The sequence below is a fragment of the Halichoerus grypus genome, chromosome 3, assembly GCF_964656455.1.
Source record: "Halichoerus grypus chromosome 3, mHalGry1.hap1.1, whole genome shotgun sequence".
NCBI lineage: Eukaryota > Metazoa > Chordata > Mammalia > Carnivora > Phocidae > Halichoerus > Halichoerus grypus.
The window spans coordinates 9,586,575-9,608,220 of NC_135714.1; the positions used below are offsets into that span (position 1 = coordinate 9,586,575).

The following is a 21,646-nucleotide window of genomic DNA, read 5'->3' on the forward strand; positions in this document are numbered from 1 at the left end:
CCTCTAGGAGGGCCCACCAATCACAAGGGTTCCCCTTTCTCCATTCCTCTAGGAGAGAAATCTCAAAGTAATCTTGGACTTCTCTCTTTTATCCAGTCATTCCACAAGCCCTGTTGATTCTGCTCTCTTACATCCATTGTTTCCCTTCCGCCTTGATTCTGATCCTTATCACATGAAGGCAGTGTAATCTCCTTGTTTCCATCTCTTTCCCAACCAACCAACCACAAACACACACACACACACACACACACACACACAGACACACAACCATTTGATTAATCTTACCTAAAAACTGTTTTCATTTATTTCTCTGCTTAAAAAATTATTTCCCATTATCAATATGTTAAATAAAATTTATCAACTTGGTATTCATAAATCTCCATAATCTTTTTTCAGATTCCCTTCACACTACAATACAATGGTCATTTATTTTAACCAAACTGCTCTTCTGCTTCCAAAATATAACCTAAGCTTTTCAGCTTGTTCATGCCAGCTTGTCTTTCTGCTATTCTCTTCCTCCCACTTCAAACTGCCCAGTAAATCTGCCCCTAACAGAGCAGAGTGGGAACACGAGGGGCACTGCTGTCACAAGCCTGAGTTCAAGTCCTGCCTCCACCACCGCCTAACCATACGTCAGTGGATCAAGTTACTTAACCTCCCAACAGTTTCAGTTTCCTGCCCATAAAATGATGAATTACCACCTGCCCCACAGAGTTATGAAGAAAGTTCAATGAGATAACACAGTGCCTGGCACATATTTTCTTCACTTAAGGTAGGAACTACGCATCTTAAACTCCTTTAAATCTTCTTTAGACCCATCACTATACCACATATATATGATCAATAAATTGTTTATTGTTTGAGAATCACTCATTAACTCTCTAATTAACCAGAGACAAACATCATTTAGAAAGAGAAACTAAAAAGCAGAGGAATCACTTGACCTCTGGAGTCTGCCAAGTTCTGTGCCATCAAGCAAGTCATGGTGATTTCTCTTTCTTGTAGACATCCTCTTAGGCCAAAGCCAAGCACAGCTCACCTTTGAACAACACAGGTTTGAAATGCACCAGTCCACTTATATGTGGATTTTTTTTTTATAAATACCACACTATAAATGTATTTCCTCTTATGATTTTTCTTTTAAGTAAGCTCACGTAGAGCCCAACATGGGACTTGAACTCACAAACCTGAGATCAAGACCTGAGCTGAGACCAAGAGTCAGAAGCTCAAACAAATGAGCCACCCAAATGCCCCTCCTAAGATTTTCTTAAAAACATTTTGTCTCTACCTTACTTTTTTGAAGGAATACAGTATATAATACATATAACATATAAAATATGTGTTAATCAACTGTTTATGTTATCAGTAAGGCTTCCAATCAACAGTGGGCTATAGTAGTTAAGTTTTGGGAGCATCAAATGTTACATGTGGATTTTCAACTGTGCGGCGGGCGGGGGCGGTGGAGGGGGAGGCTCAGTGCCCCCAACTCCTGTGTTTATCAAGAGTCAACTGTAACTATTTTTATTTGTCTGGGAGTAATTTATATGGCATAAGATATCTTAACACTGCCTGACCATAATAAGTGCTGAAATAAATGTCTTTTGAAAAATGAGAAATAAAAAGAGATTTCCAGAGTTTCAAATATTGTAATCAAGTCCTAGAAACAGTCACATCAGCATAAAAATTTTCAATTGATATTTGCTCTGTTTTAAAACACACATACACACACATGCACACACACAGTGACCATGAAAATAAGACACAGAACACTGAAAAAATTAAAGAAAATATAGGGATAGGAAAAGACAATTATATCTTTTTAGCTATATGGGATGGACATAGAGTGGATGGGATTGAGGAAAAATTTATTTATTTGTTGCTTCTCAGCAAACCAAAGCTTAACTTTAAACTCTAGGCTCTTACTCTGATTTTTCATTCTATCAAACATGTGAATTGGTGTACTATTATGGTGGTATTTTTAAATGCTTGATTGTTGGTATTCACATTTATTTGTCTAAGAATTATCTAGAAATAGTGAGAGAATTCAGAAATCTTCAATAGTTAATACCATTATCAAACTGTGTACTAAATTAACAATAAAAGAACATCAAAAATTAATATCATTACAGTGAGGGATGTTTTAGAGAATAGAGAACACAGACTTAAAGAAAAAATAATGTTTTACCAAAGTAAACATGGAGGATGCCAAATGGAATAAACTCTAAGATTAAACCTAGATAAATTGTTGGGATTTTGTATGAAATATAAAAAGAATATTGTGGTACAGTAATCCTGGAAGAACTTAAATAAGTAGGTACAAAACAATATGGTCAGCATCTTAACCCATTATTTAACCACTGATGAAATGTGTATTATATTAATCTCAATTTCAGGACAAAATGAAGTTTCAATGGTATCATAATTGGGCAAAAAGTTAACGTCCTCCATCTTCCACAATAAACACTGATTCATTCATACAATTCATTCCTAAGGCTTTTAGGGATATGTACATAGAATGCATAAATGTGAAAGGAGTCCATGGTGAAAATTAATGTCTTTTAGGAAATAAATTGTTTTTTAAAAATATAAAGTTCAATATAATCACCTGTGACTGTTCTATTTCTGCTTTGTTTAATTTGATTCCAAGGATTTCAGCAGCAACTTTCTGAAAACACAGGAAGACCTACATAACAAAAATAGGTTTAAATGATTTAGAATAGGCATGCTTAAGTTACTTTCAAATAAATTGAACTTTCTAAAAAATGACAAACATCAAGAATTGTGAAAATATGATGTACCAGGTTATTCCAAAAATAGCTTTGTCAAATACAGTAACATTTTAAGTGTAATAATTTTTAAATGATTAAACCATAATTTGAAAATCATGCAATTCACTAAATTGGTCTAAACATAAAGACATTTATCCCTAAAAATTTACATTTTAAATATTTTATTATATTTTATTAAAGATTTTATTTATTTGAGAGAGAGATCATGAGCAGGAGGAGGGACAGAGAAAGAGGGAGAAGCAGACTCCCCACTGAGCAGGGAGCCCAACAATGCAGAGCTGGATCCCAGGACCTGGGGATCATGAACTGAGCTGAAGGTAGCCGCTTAACTGACTAAGCCACCCAGGTGCCCCTACATTTAAAAAATTTTAACATAAGAAAATTAATTACAGATACCACATTTAAAAAAAAAAAAGGCTACTAGCATAACAAACTCCTGAAAGTCCTGGGGAAAATAAATTAGTCTGTACTTTAGTACCAGGTTTTTCAGTGCCAATTCTATATTGGTCTTTTGATCTGGCTTTAGCCTATCTTAAAAGATCTTACCTTCCAACCCTTTAATAATCTTTGTGGCTTTTATCAATTTCAATAAATTCTCCACATCTCTTGAGCAAAACAACTTAGTAATCTTTATTTTATAGGTTCAGAATAAAGGAGCAGTATCCTGTTATTATTAAACAGAAATCAACAGTACTTTTCTATAAACAGCCTTTCATACATACTTAGCTTATACTGGGCCCACTAGGATTCCCAGGACTCCAAACCAGACACTGACTGTAATGTTATACTTACCTTTGCTTCATAAGTGTCTTAGCATATTGTTACCCCTACTTATCTCATGATTACTTACTGAATATTTGCTGCAATTAATTTTGATTTCTTAAAAAAAAAATACATATCTCCAAAAGGCTTATGTCATTTATATCCTAAAAAACATTACATATGATAGTTCACTGATGGTCAACATTCAAGAAAAATAAGAAAGCTAGCATGGTGGAAAGGAGAGAAAGTGGGGGATTGTGAAGGAAAATAAGCAAAGAGATTAAAAAGGAGTGCAAATCACATACGATCTGGTAGGCTATGGAAGGACTTTGGCTTTTACTCTGAGTTAAATGGGAGCCATGGGAAGGTGGCTTGATGTGACTTCTATTTTAACAGGGTCAGTCTGATTGTTGTATTGAGTATTCTCACTACAGAAGATTAAGGGTACAAAAAGAGAAGCCAGCAAGGACACTAATGTAAGAGATAATGGAGGCTTGAAACAAAGTGGTAGCAGTGGAGAGGGTAACAAATAGTAACCAGATTCTGATATATCATGAAAGTAGAACCAACAGGACTTGGCAATAGACAGATGTGGGTATAAAAGAAAGAGAGGAGTCAAGAATAATTCTAAAATTTTCTCCACCTTAGCAATTAGTAGAAGATCTGCCAATTACTGAACTGGGGAAGACTATGGGAGATTTCAGGAGAGACTATCAAGAGTTCAGTTCTGAACCTGAATAAAATTGGGACTGCTTATTAGGCATCCAAGTGGAGGTGCTGGGCAGGCAGTTGGAATATATGAGTCTGGAGTTCAGGGAAGAGGTCTGGTCAGAGCCCTGAGGCTAAATGAGGTCACTAAGGGAATAAGTTTAGAAAAAGATATCCAAGGGCTGAGCCCTAAGGCACTCCAATATTAAGAAGTTGGAGTGAGAGGGAATCAGCAAAAGGAACTGAGAGAGCTAGTGAGATAAAAGTAAACCAGGAGGTGTAGTATCCTAGAAGGTAAGTGAGGGAAGTATTTCAAAGAAGAGAGAGCGATTAACTATTTTATATGCTTCAACTAAGTCAAGTAAGATGAGGACTAAGAATTGACCACCGCGGGCGCCTGGGTGGCTCAGTTGGTTAAGCGACTGCCTTCGGCTCAGGTCATGATCCTGGAGTCCCGGGATCGAGTCCCACATCGGGCTCCCTGCTCAGCAGGGAGTCTGCTTCTCCCTCTAACCCTACCCCCTCTTGTGCTCTCTCTCTCACTCTCTCTCTCTCTCAAATAAATAAATTAAAAAAAAAAAAGTTAAAAAAAAAAGAATTGACCACCGCATTTAGCAAAAACTAGGTCACTAGTGACTTTAATAACAGTAGTACGGGTTAAATACTGGGTGAAAAAGTCCAGGTGAAACTATTCAAGAGAAACTGCAAAGAGAAAACTGGAGACAACTCTTTCAAAACACATTCCACTGGAACTAGGGGAAAGAAAGAAGGCAGCAGCTAGAGAAGAATGTGGGATCAAGAGTTTCTTGTTTTTAAGATAAGGGAAGTCACAATATTTTGTATGCTGAGAGAATAATCCAGTAGACAAAAAAAAAGTGATGATGCAGGAAGGTGAGAGAATTGCTGAGCAATCAATGTTCATTACTAGGCCAAGAGAAATGGGACTAATGCACAGTGGAGGAGTGGGCCCTAGCCAGGAGCACAGAAGGTTTGTCCCACAGTAACCGTACAAAAGATATGGGAACACAGGCAGGGAATGAGGCGAGTGGGGGTAAATGTGGTGGCAAGAGTATGCAGTTATCTTCTGCTGACTTCAAATTTCCATAGAATAGGAAACAAGGTCATCAGCTGGGAGAATGAATGAGGAAATGATGAAGATCTGAGGAGAAAAGAGAAGCTATGAAAACAGTCATCTAGGTGAGAGGGAGTGATGATGGCCTAGGGACACGTGGTATAATTACTGAGCAGCATTAAGGGCCCACTTCAGGCTAGTAATTGTGAATTTTAAGTGAAACCTCCAGCATGCCTCTGCTTCTCTCTGATCATGTTCAAATGCCTGGGTGCCACCACAAAATAGTGGGGGCTTGGTTTAAACCAGAGTTAAGCTTTAGCCAAGTGAGTTTTATAAAGTCAAAGAGAGGAATGGGAATTGAGGGCATACGCATGGCAATGATTTTGAATGGCCATGAATTTAAGTTAGGAAAAGAGGAAAATGAGGACATGAAAGGAGGTTAGGGACATTAAAAAGGTGTTAAGATCAGCTTCTAGCAGGTCCTGCCAGGACTGCAGATTGACTGGATTAGGGCATTCAGGGGTATGAGCTGGAAAGACAGGAGGGTGGTCAGTGATTAGGATGGCTGACTGAGATAGGAAGTAACAGAAGAGTGATATAGTGATTTGTAATGACAAAGCCTGGGAGTGAGTGGCTGAGGTAGGGTGGAGGACAAACAAAGATACTGAAATCACTAAGAATCATAACAAAGGTAATATTAGAGAAAGTACAGTCAGGAGCTCAACTCCCCAGGTGATGAGGAAAATAACCTGAAGATGGAGATGACTAAAGTCTCAGAGTGATTCCACAAGAATAAACCACTTCAAAGCTGCATTTCAAAAGAAAATAACGAGGATTTTTAAGGATGGCTCAACATTAAGTACACAAAAAATATGGGGTGGTTAAAACACAAGCTAAAATACTGGAAGTTAAAATAATTTTAGGGGAACCTGGGTGGCTCAGTCGGTTAAGCTTCCAACTCTTGATTTCGGCTCAGGTCATGATCTCAGGGTTGTGAGATTGAGTCCTGCATCAGGCTCCACACTGTCCGTGAAGCCTGCTTAAGCTGCTTAAGATTCTCTCTCTCCCTCTCCCTCTGCCCCTCCCTGCCCGCTCACACGCTCGCTCGCTCTCTCCCTCTCAAAAAAATAAATAAATAAAATAATTCTAAATTGACAGTAGACCCCTAGGAAGATAAGTGACAACAGAAGCCCAATCTGCGGACTTATCAAGAGTATTGATTTTATGTATTTTTAAATGGCATGTGTGGGTATGTGCTCATGTTTGCATTACCTTGGGGGAAAGGGTTCTGATAATAATCAGAAAATAAATATTAAATTTGTAAAAGTTCAACCTTGATAGCAATCAAAGAAAGTCAAGCAGCAAGATACCTTTTTTTTTTTTTTTGGCTTACCAAATTGACAAAGATTTAAAAGTAAATAAATAAATCCTGGATGTTAAAAAAAAAAACACAGTGAAATGGCACAAATACAATGTTGGCGGTAGTATGGATTATTAAATCTAATTAAATCTGATGGATTATTAAATCTATTTAATAATATTAAATGATATGGCCAAATTTTCTGCACAAAAATATATTAAATAAAATTAAAACACCAAATTATTTCTATATTATGATCTTTATTTTTTAAATAAATATTTAGTGCAGTTAATAACCCTGGAGTGTCACTACTTAGGTTTACAAATCCTATCCCCACCACTCATTAGCTGTGCACCCTGGACCCCATTACATAATCTCTCTAGGACTCATCTACGGCACAGAGATAATGGGAGAAGCACAACGGAAGTCACAAAGCAAGCATTCAGTGAACGCAATCCGCTAGCAGCAGCAGCAATGGCATGAGTATTTGTGAGCATCAGAAAACCATAAGGATCATATGAGGTTGTGAATGGTCATCTCTGGATGCTGAGATAATGGGTGATTTTTATGTTCTTTCTTTTTTTTTTTAATTTATGTTCTTTTTAACTCTTGTACTTTTAAGTTCTCTAAAATAACCATAAGCCTATGTTAAATGAATTATAAATGTAATATAAACAGAATAAATATTATATCTATTTTATGTCTTCAATAGGAATTAATTTGTTCCAAAAGTTAAGCCTAGGAAGTGTACTTCCTATGAATATTATTATTAAACAAAAGATCACTCATAATATTCAGTATTCATTATTTTACTTACAGAGTCTCCTGTCTTTGCTGAGACAAAGTGGCTACTAAAACCATTTTCCTGGCAAAACCTTAAGTGTTTTTCAGGTTTTACTGTTCGCATATGCTCCAAATCAACTAGAAAAGTGAACAAAAACAGAGAACAAAACTTGATATCAGAGTCAATCAATACATTGTTAACATGTTTAAATTTGACTTACTTTATTATCCCAGCTTAGACACTAGCTGTGTCACCTTGAGCAATTTCTTTAACCTTTTTATGCTTGAGTCTATAAATCTAAAAACTGAGACTAACAAATATACCTACCTTATGGAAAGTTATTTGAGAGTGAATCCATGGACGGTGCACAATGACCAGCACATGAAAAGTGGTTGAAAAATGAAAGCTATCATTCTTATTACCTACAGCTTCAGGTATGCTGATGAGACCCAAAAAAGGTCTACTTAGCATAACATGCTTAAACATAATGATTATAGTTGACCCTTGAACATCGTGGGTTTGAACTCAGATGTGGATTTTTACAGTACAGGACTGTAAAGTACTGTAAGTACTCTTCCTTATAATTTTCTTAATAGCATTCTTTTCCCTGCCTTACTTTATTGTAAGAATATAGTATATAAAACACATAGCAAACAAAACATGTGTTAATTGACTGTTTATGCTATCGGTAAGTCTTCCAGGCAATAGTAGGCTGTTTGTGGTTACATTTTGGGGAGCCAAATGTTATACATGGATTTGACTATGCAAGAGATCAGCACCCCTAACCCCCATGTTGTTCAAGGGTCAACTGTAACTGAAAGTTAAGATGCACTTACCCAAGCATATTTAGCTTGAAACAATTTAATTACTTTAATAATTACAATAGTTCTGCAATCTTTATAAACTTTAATGTTAACACAAATACAGAATTAATTTTGTGCCAAAAGGTAGCTTTATTCTGTTGCATGTTTACTTTATTTGAAACCATGGTTTAATTTCACAAAGATACATCTCAGTTGCTTTCCAAACCTAAAGTATACATTTTGAAAGCACTGGGTAAGGGAATATTTCCTTGAATAGGTGTAGGTGCTTTAAAGCAAAGCATGGTACTCATGGCCAATACTGGTTTTATCCAGCACAGTCTATTTTTTTCAAATGTGATACTCTATTGGGCAGTTTCTCTTTTTACAACACTACAAACCCTATAAGGGTGTTGACTCAATGCCGTCAAATTATAAGGCAAATATATTTGCAGGATTTAAGGACAACTAGGCTCTTTGAGTCAATATAGGAAAAAAAAACTTAAACTGATTTCCTGAGGAAGGGACCCAACTGACTTGTAAAAACTTGTAAATTTGCAAATCTACTAAGCCTACATAATAGTGGCAATTGATTATCAACTAAAAAATGTTCTCATACTACATAAAAGGCTTTATTTAAAATTATATTGAAGGTCTTTAGTTTGTAGGCTCAAGAGATCTTTCCCTAGGAGATTTTTGATCTAGTGGGAGATTTCTGAGTCTCATTTATATTGCTTAGCCTGGATAATATGGAGCTTTTTTCTTTTCTGGCCACAAGTTGCTGTTCCTTAAACATCACTGAGACCTTATTTACAAGAACAAGCCAAAAAATGTCCAGATACCACAGGCATCAATTTGTAGAAGACTAAAATAAAATACTAAGCTATTAGCACTGACATTTATACATCTAGTTTATCATAATATTGAGGCTAAAATGCTTTCCTAATTCAACATGAGTAAGAACAAATCATGTCACTAAGAAAATTACCCAATGAAATCACTATTCAATTAAAAATAATAAACACGAAGTTTGTCATTTAATACGTGTGCATTCATCTTTTCGAATGGAACAGACTGTCATTGTTGTGCTTTTTTCTTTCTTGTTTTTCCTCCTTCCCTCTGTCCATCAACAACCTAATTACTGCATACACTTATGTAAAGCAGTGGGGAATTTACTACCCAAGCAAAAGGTTTTTCCTAATAAAGATAACCATGATGGGGCACCTGGGTGGCTCAGTCAGCTGAGTGTCCGACTCTTGGTTTCAGCTCAGGTCATGATCTCAGGGTCATGAGATCAAGCCCCATGTCGGGCTCCATGCTCAGCAGGGAGTCTGACTGAGATTCTCTCCCTCTCCCTCTGCCCCTTCCCCCAGCTCACACACTCTGTGTCTAAAATAAATAAATCTTAAAAAAAAAAAAAAAAAAAAAAAGATAACCATGAGAAACTAGTACTACCACTGGTCAACTGAAAATAACAACATGTATCCATCACACACTTATTGAGTACCTATTATATACCAAGCACTGTGGTAGGCAGTAAGAACCCAAAGATGAAAAAGATACAATCCAGGTCCTAAAAAAGCCACCACCTGTATTTTAGGAACATAAAAGACCCATCAGCAATCAGAAAAGTTATTTTAAGTAACTGAGATTCTGACAAAGGAGACAGCAGACATAGAATAGGCCCTCCCAGAACTTCACCACAAAGTTTCCCTCTGCTCTGTTAAAATTTAGTGAGCAATGTTTAAGAGGACTCAGTTACTAGAATACTTAAATCTAAATGATCCAGAAATATACATTCTGAAGATAAAGTTATAGTGAGACATTGGTAAAATCTTTCCTTTCTTCACTTTTAAGATCATCCTTAAAATTATTATCCAGTGATAAACAAACTGAGGGTTGCTGGAGTGGGGGGTGGGGTGGGAGGGATGGGGTGACTGGGTGATGGACACTGGGGAGGGTATGTGTTCTGGTAAGCGCTGTGAATTGTGCAAGACTGTTGAATCTCAGATCTGTACCTCTGAAACAAATAATGCAATATATGTTAAGAAAGAAAAAAAGAAGAAGAAGAATGTAGCAGGAGGGGAAGAATGAAGGGGGGGAAATCGGAGGGGGAGAAGAACCATGAAAGACGATGGACTCTGAAAAACAAACTGAGGGTTCTAGAGGGGAGGGGGGTGGGAGGATGGGTTATCCTGGTGATGGGTATTGAGGAGGGCACGTTCTGCATGGAGCACTGGGTGTTATGCACAAACAATGAATCATGGAACACTATATCTAAAACTAATGATGTAATGTATGGGGATTAACATAACAATAAAAAATTAAAAAAATTAAAAGAAATTATTATCCAGTGATAATACATACATGTGATAACACTCTCATACATATGATAACACTCTATTATACATGTGATAACACTCTCACTGCTTTGATTTAATTTCCTTGTGTCCTTCAGTGAACCACATCATCTTTCTAGTTCTCATATTTTGTTTTTGAAAATGGAATAAAAATTTCCTAATAATGGTAATACATATTCAGACAACTACTGATAACACTTTCGTGCATATCCTTCCAATATCTAAACAACTGAAGGACAGAGGCATTAACATTGTACATAGCTGCAATTTCTTTTACCTCAAGCATACTACAACCCTGCTTAAACATGTGCTTAACAATTTCAAAGGATAACCACTTTACAGGTCATTCATTCATTCGGTTAACAAATATTTGAGTGCCTATTTGGCCAGGCACTGTCCTGGGTGCTGCAGATAACAAGGAGCTTACATTTTAATAAAGGCAAGAGACTAACAGGTAAAATACATAGTCAGAGACAACTGTAAGTGCAAAGACCCTAAAGGAAGATTATGTTTAGCAGTAAGAGAAAAGCAGGAGGCCAGGGTGGCTGAAATGAGTTAGCAAGAAAGGGAAACAGTGGGAAATGAGGTTTAAAAAGCCAGGAACCAGATCATACAGGGTGCATTAGCCACTGTAAGAGAGATGGGAAGTTATTGGGGGGGTTATGACAAAAAAAAAAAAAGATGTAATCTGGCATTTTAAAAGGTTCATTTGGGCTGCTTTGCGGGGGATAAACTACAGAATCAAATGTAAAGCAGAGAAGCCACTGAGGAAGCTACTGTAAAAATCTAAGGAAAAAAAAAAAAACCCCATCAGAGAAGAAAGCAGAGCCAAGAGAGATTGGGTTGCAGTGATATATACATATTTTTTAAGTCCCTGGATCACACCACAGCTAAAGATAAAATAGTTATTGGGTTTTTCAGTTATGTGACGCTATAAAATTCCCTCCATTTTTGGTAAAAAAAAAAAAAATCTGAAGAAAGAGAAGATGATAGTTTGGACAATACTCGGTAGCAGTAGAGATGGTAAAAAGTAGGGCAGATTCTCAATAGATTTCTGGAATAAAAAGTAAATTCAAAATGCTAACGGATTTGACGTGGGATGTGAAGGATTCAGAGAAATCACTTGAAGACAGTTAACCTGGATTTAAAAGGAGACACACTATGTTACAGGTTTTGTTCTAACCACACTCAGCTGCATGGGTAGAGGTGCTGAGCAGATAAATGTTTGCATTCAAGCAGAGAAATTACTTAAGTAATTAAGCAGAGAAACTGTACGATGTAAATTACTGAAAAGAGGGATGGGTAAGTTGAAGATAGTAAACGTAAGGAAGTGATTATACTGATGGAGCATGAAATCTAAGTTGAGTAAGGAGGGGTTCAGGAAATTGAAAATTGTTAAGATATAATTGGTAACTGATGTTAAGGTTTTGTGTGGGTCTAAAAATTACTGGAGTTGAGTTACTAAAGCAGCTAAGCTGGAAAGACAGGAGACAATGGATAGACTGGGATACATGAAATTAATATCGGTATTACAGAGAGGGCACAGAAACTGATACTGACTAGCTCTTCAGACTAAGTATATTAGTGTAAGTTGGGGACAAGATGACTAGAGGTAAAGGACTCAAGGAACATGAGAGAGCAAGGACACTCCAGGTGGACACTGCACTTACCAGGAATGGTGACAGCAACAGTAATGGAGTGACTGTGACCCAGGAGAAATCTCTTTGAGAAATTCACAGAGTTCAGGCAGAGGTTGGCTGATAACACCAACATACACAAGTAGCTAGCTGGAGGGACATATAATCATTTGGCTTGATAATCAAATCTAAGGGTTTTAGGGAAGACAAGGATCACGGTCTGGAAAGAACAACATGGAACAAGGTCACCTATCCCACCTCCAGTCCTGACTGATAAGGTAGATACAATAGGGGAAAATCAACATTTGAAAGAGCTTCAGGAGGGGTGTTTGGCTGGCTTAGGTGGTAGACCATGAGACCAGGCGACGCTTGATCGCAGGGTCATGAGTTCAAGCCCCACTTTGTGGGTAGAGTTTACTTAAAAAATAATAATAATAAAATAGAATCTAAGAAGAAAAAAAAGGAGCTTCAGGAGAAGACAGCATCATCCTTATAGGAGACAGACTATTCCAATAGAAAAGACAAGTGAGTATACGCATTAAATGGCAGAAGTTTTAAAACTTTTGTTCAAGGAAGATATTAAAAATACAGGAATTTTATTGATGTGGAAGGGCCTCAGAAATTAAGAAAGGATGGAAACTAGGGTCTGAAAATGGTAGGTCAGGGCTGTATAGGATAAGAACGCAGGAGATAAACCAATGATATCCATGTCCTAGGCTTTCTTGTGAAGCTAACATAAATGGGGATAAAAAGCACAAAGATGAAAAAATTCTAAGTCTATATTAGACAAGAAAATCCAAATTTTTTTATTGTCAAAACCAACTATGCAAAAAAAAAAAAAAATTACTTGGCTCATTCATCCTGATCTGTATATTAAAATGGAAAAGGAAAAAAAAAAAGTTGTCAAGATACTAAGTCTATCTGTCATGTTCCTAAAATCACATGATACATGAAATAGAAGTCGTATGAGAAGGCTAATTTTGGTTAACAACCTTAATTTTGATAAAACTTAGGAAGCTGTTAGAAAGAACAACCTGTACAATTTTTCATGTATTTTTAAAGGGGTGCCTGGGTGGCTCAGTTGGTTAAGCATCTGTCCTCGGCTCAGGTCATGATCCTGAAGTCCTGGGATCAAGCACCGCACTGAGTTCCCTATTCAGAGGGGAGCCTGCTTCTCCCTCTCCCACTCCCCCTGCTTGTGTTCCCTCTCTCGCTGTGTCTCTGTCAAATAAATGAATAAAATCTTTAAAAAAAAAAAAAAAATCCCGCTTCTGGGTATATAACCAACGGGAATGAAAACAGGATCTCAAAAAGGCATCTGCACTCCCATGTTCACTGCATCATTATTCACAATAGCCAAGACATGGAAACAACCTAAGTGTCCATTAACAAATGAATGGATAAATATGTGGTATAGGGGCACTTGGATGGCTCAGTTGGTTAAGCATCCAACTCTTGATTTCAGCTCAAGTCATGATCTCACAGTTGTGAGATCAAGTCCAGTGTGTCGGGCTCCAGGCTGGGTGTGGACCCTGCTTAAGATTCTCTCTCTCCCTCTCCCCCTGCCACTACCCCCACTAAAAAAAAAAAAAAAAAGATGTGGTGTATATATATATACAATGGAATATTATTCAGCCATGAGAAAGAAGAGAATCTTACCATTTGCAAAAACATGGATGAAACCTGTGGGCATTGTGCTAAGTGAAATAAGACAGAGAAAGACAAATACTATATGATATAATTTATATGTGGAATCTAAAAAAGCTGAACTCAGAAAAATAGCAAAATGATGGTTACCAGCAGCTGAGGGTTGGGGGAAATGGGAAGATGTTGGTCAAAGGGTACAAACTTCCAGTTAAAAGATGGGTAAGTTCTGGGATTCTAATATAAAGCATCAAGCTGCTAAGAAAGCAAATCTTAAATGTTACCACCACAACAAAAGAAATGGTAATTATGTGAGGTGATGGAGGTGTCAGCTCATGCCATGGTGGTAATCATTTATGCAGTATGTAAGTGTATCAAATCAACATGTTGTACACCTTAAGTCTATACCATGTTACACATTAATTATATCCCAATAAAGGTGAAGAGAAAAGACTCTAAGTGAAATAAACAATAGTATAGGATGTTAAATTTAAAAGTAGGGTATAAAATTGCCCATTTAATAAAATTCCTATTTTGTAAACATATTATAGATATATGTGCATAAATAAATAACGAAAAATACACTAGAAATTGTTAAATAACTTCTGAAAGATTTTATTTATTTATTTCACAAGCAGGGGTAGGGGCAAAGGCAGAGGAAGAGAGAGAGAATCACAGGCAGACTCCGCAGTGCAGCCCGACGCCAGGCTCAATCCCACGACCCTGAAATCATGACCCGAGCCGAAATCCAGAGTCAGACCCTCAACCGACTGAGCCACCCGGGTGCCCCTGTTACACCAATTTTTAAAAATTAGAATTGGGAAGAGTAATATTTTTAAATGACAGCTTTTATTTTGGACTATTTTTTCAAAGATGTTTTTACGGCAAGCAGCCTACACAGAGATAGTGCCTTCCTTGGGGATAAAGTATAAGTCTATCCACTGTTTGGTATAATAAAGACAGTACCTCCCTCCAGAGCAAAGCTGAGGCTTATTTGTAACCCATTATAAAGGATTTAGGTTTCCTAAGCTCAGGGTTTCTCAGCTGTGATAAAAACCACTGCATGCATATCATCTATGTAGGCCCCCTCACACTGCCCTAGTGGAACTTAGGAGCAAGAAGAACCAGTGCAAACAGGGAGCTGACCTTACTTGCTTGCTATGGTATGAGTAGAAGTCCTTTATCTCTGACCCAGGATCTCCTGCCTTTTGCCAGTGTCCACAGTGGTAGCAGCTAACTTGTTAGCTTGCAAGTAAGGTAAAATCTAAGATCCTTCACTGTTCTTAACACAAAGAAGAGTAAAATAGATATATAATGATAAGGTGGCCAGAGTAGATAGCCGTTCATCAACCTACACTGCATTTCTCAGCTTGGCTTGCAGTTTGGTATGGCCATAACACTAACTTCTGATTGATGTAATGAAGAAAGACGTGTGACATGCATCACTACTAGGCTTGACCCATATAAACCTTCCAGGTGTGGGTGCCTGGGTGGCTTAGTCGGTTAAGCGTCTGCCTCCAGCTTGGGTCATGATCTCAGGGTCCTGGGATCGAGCCCCACATCAGGCTCTCTGCTCAACAGGGAGTCTGCTTCTCCCTCTCACTCTCCCTCTGTGCTCTCTCTCTCAAATAAATAAATAAAATCTTTTTTATAAATAAATAAATAAATAAATACACCTTCCAGGTGTGGTAGTCCTTATTCTCCTTCTTCATGGTAACCCATGAAGCCATCTGTTGAAAATGGTGGTTCCAGAAAATCAAAGGAGTTTGTATCTGAAAGGAGGATGAGCCACTAATGATAAGTATTACCTGGTTTTGGTCTTTACATAAACAAGAAATAAATTTCTATTGTACTAAGATGGTGAAACTTTAGGAATTGTCTGTTTATAGCATCTAGCATTACCTTAACTAATACAGATTACCTAACTAACATAAAATATAGATCTACATCATTCTTGTCAACAATGAACCTCTTCCTGAGTATACACTGGGTCTTGAGTTATTAACTAATGATAACTTAAAGTTATAATTAGCAAGATAATAAAAATCTAAGCATTATATTGTCTCTTTGTCGTTATGTCATATTCAAATCAGTCACAAAATTAAATTACATTAAACAACCATAAATTGAAAAGCCTCTTTTGCATTTTTTTACTTACTAGGGAAAAATAAAAACAAAACATGAAATATTGGAGAAATGTCCTTTCTTTTGCCATTAAATGGCTCAAGTAATACATGGAAAGTTGTATGAAAACAAAAATGATTCTTCAACAATTATCAAGTCATGACCAATCTTGTTTTATTCATATCCCCACTCTCGGATTATTTTAAGAAAATCAAACACATTATATATTACTTCATCCACAAATATTTTAGTATCATGTATTCTTATCTTGTTTTGATTTTATTGAGGTTCATAGCTTTGATTTAGAAGCAACAAGTCAGAATTTTGAATCTAAAGTTGTCACTTTCATCGTTCATTTGGCCGTGCTAATTCCAATGGAATACTAACTCTACAAATTGATGTGATCGTTCAAAATTTATTCACCGGGTAACTTCAGGATAAAGTGGCCTATATAAAGTATGTACAGACAGAGTTTATGAGTAACAGTAAGTAAATTATGTTTAATAAACAAGAATTCTAATAAAAGTCACATCATATCAAATATCATCATAAAGTTATTACAAAAAATTTATTCATACCCCAATAGATGATCTTCATTACTATTTTATTGATATAGATGACAGATTACATATGAGAAATCTCATACAAGAAATAACTTTTCTGTACTTCTCAACTGTTTGCAATAAGGCAAATATAGAAAAAAAAAAAAAACCTATGGTTCAATAATTCACCGATTTATGTGAAGAGGAAGTAAGACATGGTAAGTAAAGAATGCAGTTTCCAGAGCCAGACTGCCTGGGTTTGACTTCCTGTTCTATTACCACTTGTGGAATTTTGAACAAATCAATCTCTCTTTATCTTAGTTTTCTCATCTATAAAAGGGGACAACAACAGTACCTACCTCATAATGTTATTACGATAGATAAAATAAGTAAATATGTATAAAGCACATACAACGATGACTGGTAAATGATAAGGCACATAGTATGTGATTGGCACATACTCAATAAGTATTAGCTAGTGTTATTGTGGTTTGTCTATCCATTCATTTATTCATGAACTATTTACCCAGCACCACCTAAGTGCTAAATGCTAGGAAGGCTAAGAGAAACACATGTAGAGAGATATACAATGGAATTCTGAGACCAAGAGAACAACCGTGTTCTACATAAGACAAGGTACAACAGGAGAATAGAGAAAGGAAATTTCTAGAACTGCTTAGAGGGACAGGAAAGATCTCACAGAGAAGATGATGCTTCAGCTAACTACTGAAAGATGAGGAATGGGGCGCCTGGGTGGCTCAGGCGTTAAGCGTCTGCCTTCGGCTCAGGTCATGATCCCAGGGTCCTGGGATCGAGCCCCGCATCGGGCTCCCTGCTCCGCGGGAAGCCTGCTTCTCCCTCTCCCACTCCCCCTGCTTGTGTTCCCTCTCTCGCTGTGTCTCTCTCTCTGTCAAATAAATAAAATCTTTAAAAAAAAAAAAAAAAAAAGAAAGATGAGGAAAAAACCAGTCAGACAACCTTGGGGGTAGAGAGGATGTACATTCTTCAACAAAGGAAAATGTGCAAAAGCATCTGGAAGAACCTGGCTTCCAAGAGCTGGTGAAATCAGCAGGGCTGAGGCATGAGGGTCTTATATTGGGTGCTAAAAAGTTCATATGCATATAAGTAACATCTGCACAGCTCCACTTTTTTTTTTTAAGATTTTATTTATTGGGGCGCCTGGGTGGCTCAGCCGTTAAGTGTCTGCCTTCGGCTCAGGTCATGATCCCAGGGTCCTGGGATCGAGCCCCGCATCGGGCTCCCTGCCCTGCGGGAAGCCTGCTTCTCCCTCTCCCATGCCCCCTGCTTCTGTTCCTGCTCTCGCTAATTCTCTCTCTGTCAAATAAATAAATAAAATCTTTAAAAAAAAAAAAAAAAGATTTTATTTATTTGAGAGAGAGAGAGTGAATGGGAGGGAAAGGGAGAGAGAATCTGAAGCCGACTCCATGCTGAGCGCAGAGCCCAACACAGGGCCCAACCTCACAACCGTAAGATCATGACCTGAGCCGAAACCAAGAGTTGGACACTCAACCAACTGCGCCACAGCTACAATTTTCACCCATCTTACTTTACATATTCCAGTCCACCTGAGCAAAAATACAGGCACAAAAAGGAAATCCTTGTGAGTGACATACATTAAAAAACCTTCAGCCTTCCCCAGTTGGATTCAAAGCACTTCCATTCACTATACAGTAACAACTCCTTGTTTCTAAATTCAGAGACCATTCAAAAGAAAATTACAAATGATAAAAAAGGTTACACTCCTACAGATTTCATGAATATGGCATTTTTTTCTGTTCAGCCATTTTGTATAACTAGTTACCATAATCTATATAACTTTAAAAATAAAAGATGACAAGTTTTACACTTACACATGCAGCTGATTCTTTTTCCTCCCAAAAGCTGTTACAGTCCTACACATTAATCAACCTAAAGATGACTCAGATGAACTGTGTATTTACAAAAAATCACAGGTTACAAAAAAAGAAAAAAGTTCACGTACTTCTTTAAAAGAGGTAAAACAATACCTTAAGATTCATTTATTAAATAAATATAAACACCCATTATGTGTCAGGTACCGTACTAAGCACAAGCAATAAAGAACAAAATAGACACTATCCTTACTCTCACATTAACAAGGGAGAAAAACTGATAAACAAGTAAACACATAAATAATCAAGGCAATGAAACAATTTTCATAATCTGAAACTGGGGGGGCAGATGGAGAGTGACAGGAACCAAGACAGTAATAATGCCAGTTTTATATGGTAGCTATAGAAGACCTCTTTGATCTGAGATCTAAAGGATGAGGATAAGCCAACCAGGCTTAGAGGAGACTAGAGGAGAACAATGTTTCAGTCGCTGGAACAGGTGGGACAAAACCTAACAGAGGAAAATGACTGAGTACCACTGAGGAAAACCAGGAAGCATAGTGAGCAAGAGTAGGGATATGTAACATGAGGTATAACATGAGGATATTACCCAAATTCAGCACTGTGAAGCCCTTGCAGGGTTGTACCAATGGCACAATGTGATCTTGCATTTTGAAAAAACTACATTGGCAACTATGAGGAAGAAGGATGGGAAAGGGCAAAAACAGAGAGAAACCATTCCAGGAGACTTGGGAAGCAATCTAAACTCTGTTTCAAAATTTGCAAAACACTTTAGGACCACGTAACACTCCTGGCAAATAGGTAAAGCACTCATCTAATTCACACCTAAAAAACCAAGGCTCAGAGTGACTTAACCAAAGTCCCAATGCTAGTCATCAATAGCACCAGAATTAGAACCGAGCCATCTAATTCCAAATCCAGCTAGTGTCTTACAAAGAAGAATGAGCATCAGCTTTGGGCATGATCACTTAACAGTCTAACTTTTATTGAGAGTTTTAGTTAAAAGAATAAAGACATAAAAACTTGAAATGCTCACCATTATAAAAAAGTGAACTATTATATACCTGGTTATTACTTATTAGTACTTTAAAAGTATTCATTAATAACAATAAATCATAAAACTGAGCCCATCAGCATTATAAACTAAGATATTCTTTGCCTTAACACTTGATTATATAAAGTTCTTTACAAAGTACTTGCAGCTGTGCAAATTGTGAAATTACATAATGTTTAAAAATGATCCATCATGATTAGCCCAAATATGACAAGTAAAATACCCTTAATAATGTACTAAATTTGATTTATATGTGCTTAAAATATGTATATATTTTGACTTCTAAAACACACACACTAATACTAATTAGCCAAGTATATGACAACTTCCTTTTTTAAGTCCAGTTTGTTTACTGGCATTCAGGCATACTTATTCAGGAGCTCCACTGCATCTACCTACAGAATTACTGATATAATCAACAGAACAGCCTTCAAAGTTATAGTACAAATGTAATAAATAGCTTAAAAACTAGGTATATCAAATGTGTAATAATCAGACCTACTGATCAGACTTAAGTGATGAAAAATCTTAAGATTTTTAAAATCTGAAATACATTGCAATAGTATTTTTTTTTTTTTTGGTCTGAGACTTTACGATATTCCTATTTTCCTAAATATTCATTTTCAACATGCTATAAAAACATATTCTACAACGAATATGACTTTTTCATCAAAACCAGAATGTATTAATATACGTTTTTACAAAAAGGGAAAGTGCTGTATGATGCTAATCATTATTAATGTCTATTCCCTATCAATGGAAAGAAAGCATTAAAAGGATATTTTGCTCTTCAGTTCATATATGATGGGAGAAACAGAATATTCTCTGTGAAATGACTGTAAAATATGTCTCTGTCTAACTTAAAGAAGTAAAAGCAAAATACAAATACAGCACTTGTACAGATTTTCACAGTAATTTTTAGGGTATCAAGGAAACATCTAGAGTGTTGATCTGGTTATACTCAATTCAAACAAACTACTTGTCACATTAACTACCTCCAGGAAGTTACTCCAAACACAAAATAAACTGTTTATGCCCCTACTCAGATAGATAACATGACAGATTGTTATTAGTTGAAGACAGATGAAATACATTAATTTGATTGTGAGCATGTGTTTAATTTTACCCTGCCATGCACACTCTCTAATGCTGTCTTTCCCTGATGACATAGTAAATCATACTGTATTAGAAGAATTGCTAATGCCACAAAATAAGTGACCAGAACTTGACTTTGACTCTGTAGATTCTTAAACCAACCTTCTTAAAAAATAGAGCTGCCTGAAAATCACTGGTCCACAGATAAAGAAAAAGGTATCATCAAAGAACTACTTTCTAGTATAAATTTTAAAACCTCAGTGAAGTTTAACATTTTTCCTGTATATTAGTTTTTATATTTATTTATCATATGTCTCTTCCTTCCTTTTCTATTTTCTACTGTGTTTTATGTGTTTTGCCTTATCAATGTGTATAAGCACTTTCTCTAATAAGGACATTTGCCAGATTTGTTCCAAATATTCCCCTCAGGTTAGGATTTTCTTTTTAAATGTTTCATGATGCTTTAGAGACATAGAAATTAGGATTTTATGAAACCAAATACACTGATGTAATCAGCTCATTATTTAAGCCATGCTTATTTGGTTCTTTTGTTACACGCAGCTAAAAACAAAAGCAGGTAAGCACAAAAAAGCACATAATAGCCACTCACAAAGAATGTGTTGAATAAAGACAAAAATATTTTTAAGTTTTTAAAAGAAATACAGAGCATCAACTGTGTCTAAAATAATATACAGCTGACCCTTAAACAACACTGGGTTGAAACTACAGGTCCACTTACACGTTGGCCTTAATAAATATTTATTTATTTTGAGTTCCAGTTCTACTTCCTTTTTATTTAAGTAACCAAAGCAATTGACTTGGCACAGCAGAGGGAAGCTGGACTGGAGTGTGTAAGAGGCGGCAGTAGTGTGGCCTAACTGGGGGGGCTGGAGGGGAAGCAATGACTGGTCATAGTGGGCTCTCTAGACCCTAAATCAGGTTCAGCAGTCATGGCTGTGGGATTGGGGGTGCTAGAGAGGAGACCTCATGTAGTGATGTCTCGCCAAGTCCCAGAGACCTCAG

The 21,646-nt window shown here is 36.7% G+C and overlaps 1 protein-coding gene across 4 annotated transcripts in view; it reads right to left on the reverse strand.

Moving 5' to 3' along the window:
* Positions 1–21,646, reverse strand: part of RAB28 (RAB28, member RAS oncogene family) — a 94,635-nt gene that overhangs the window by 8,224 nt on the left and 64,765 nt on the right. For 3 of the 4 annotated variants that reach the window (XM_036097336.2, XM_036097338.2, XM_078068389.1), the window contains exons 5-6: positions 7,509–7,612; positions 2,606–2,683 (exon numbers count right to left, since the gene is read on the reverse strand). In XM_036097336.2, coding sequence (XP_035953229.1) covers positions 2,606–2,683; positions 7,509–7,612 — 182 coding nt within the window. Of the gene's footprint in view, positions 1–835; positions 1,040–2,605; positions 2,684–7,508; positions 7,613–21,646 lie in introns of those variants that run through there. The other variant, XM_036097335.2, reaches the window with a different exon arrangement.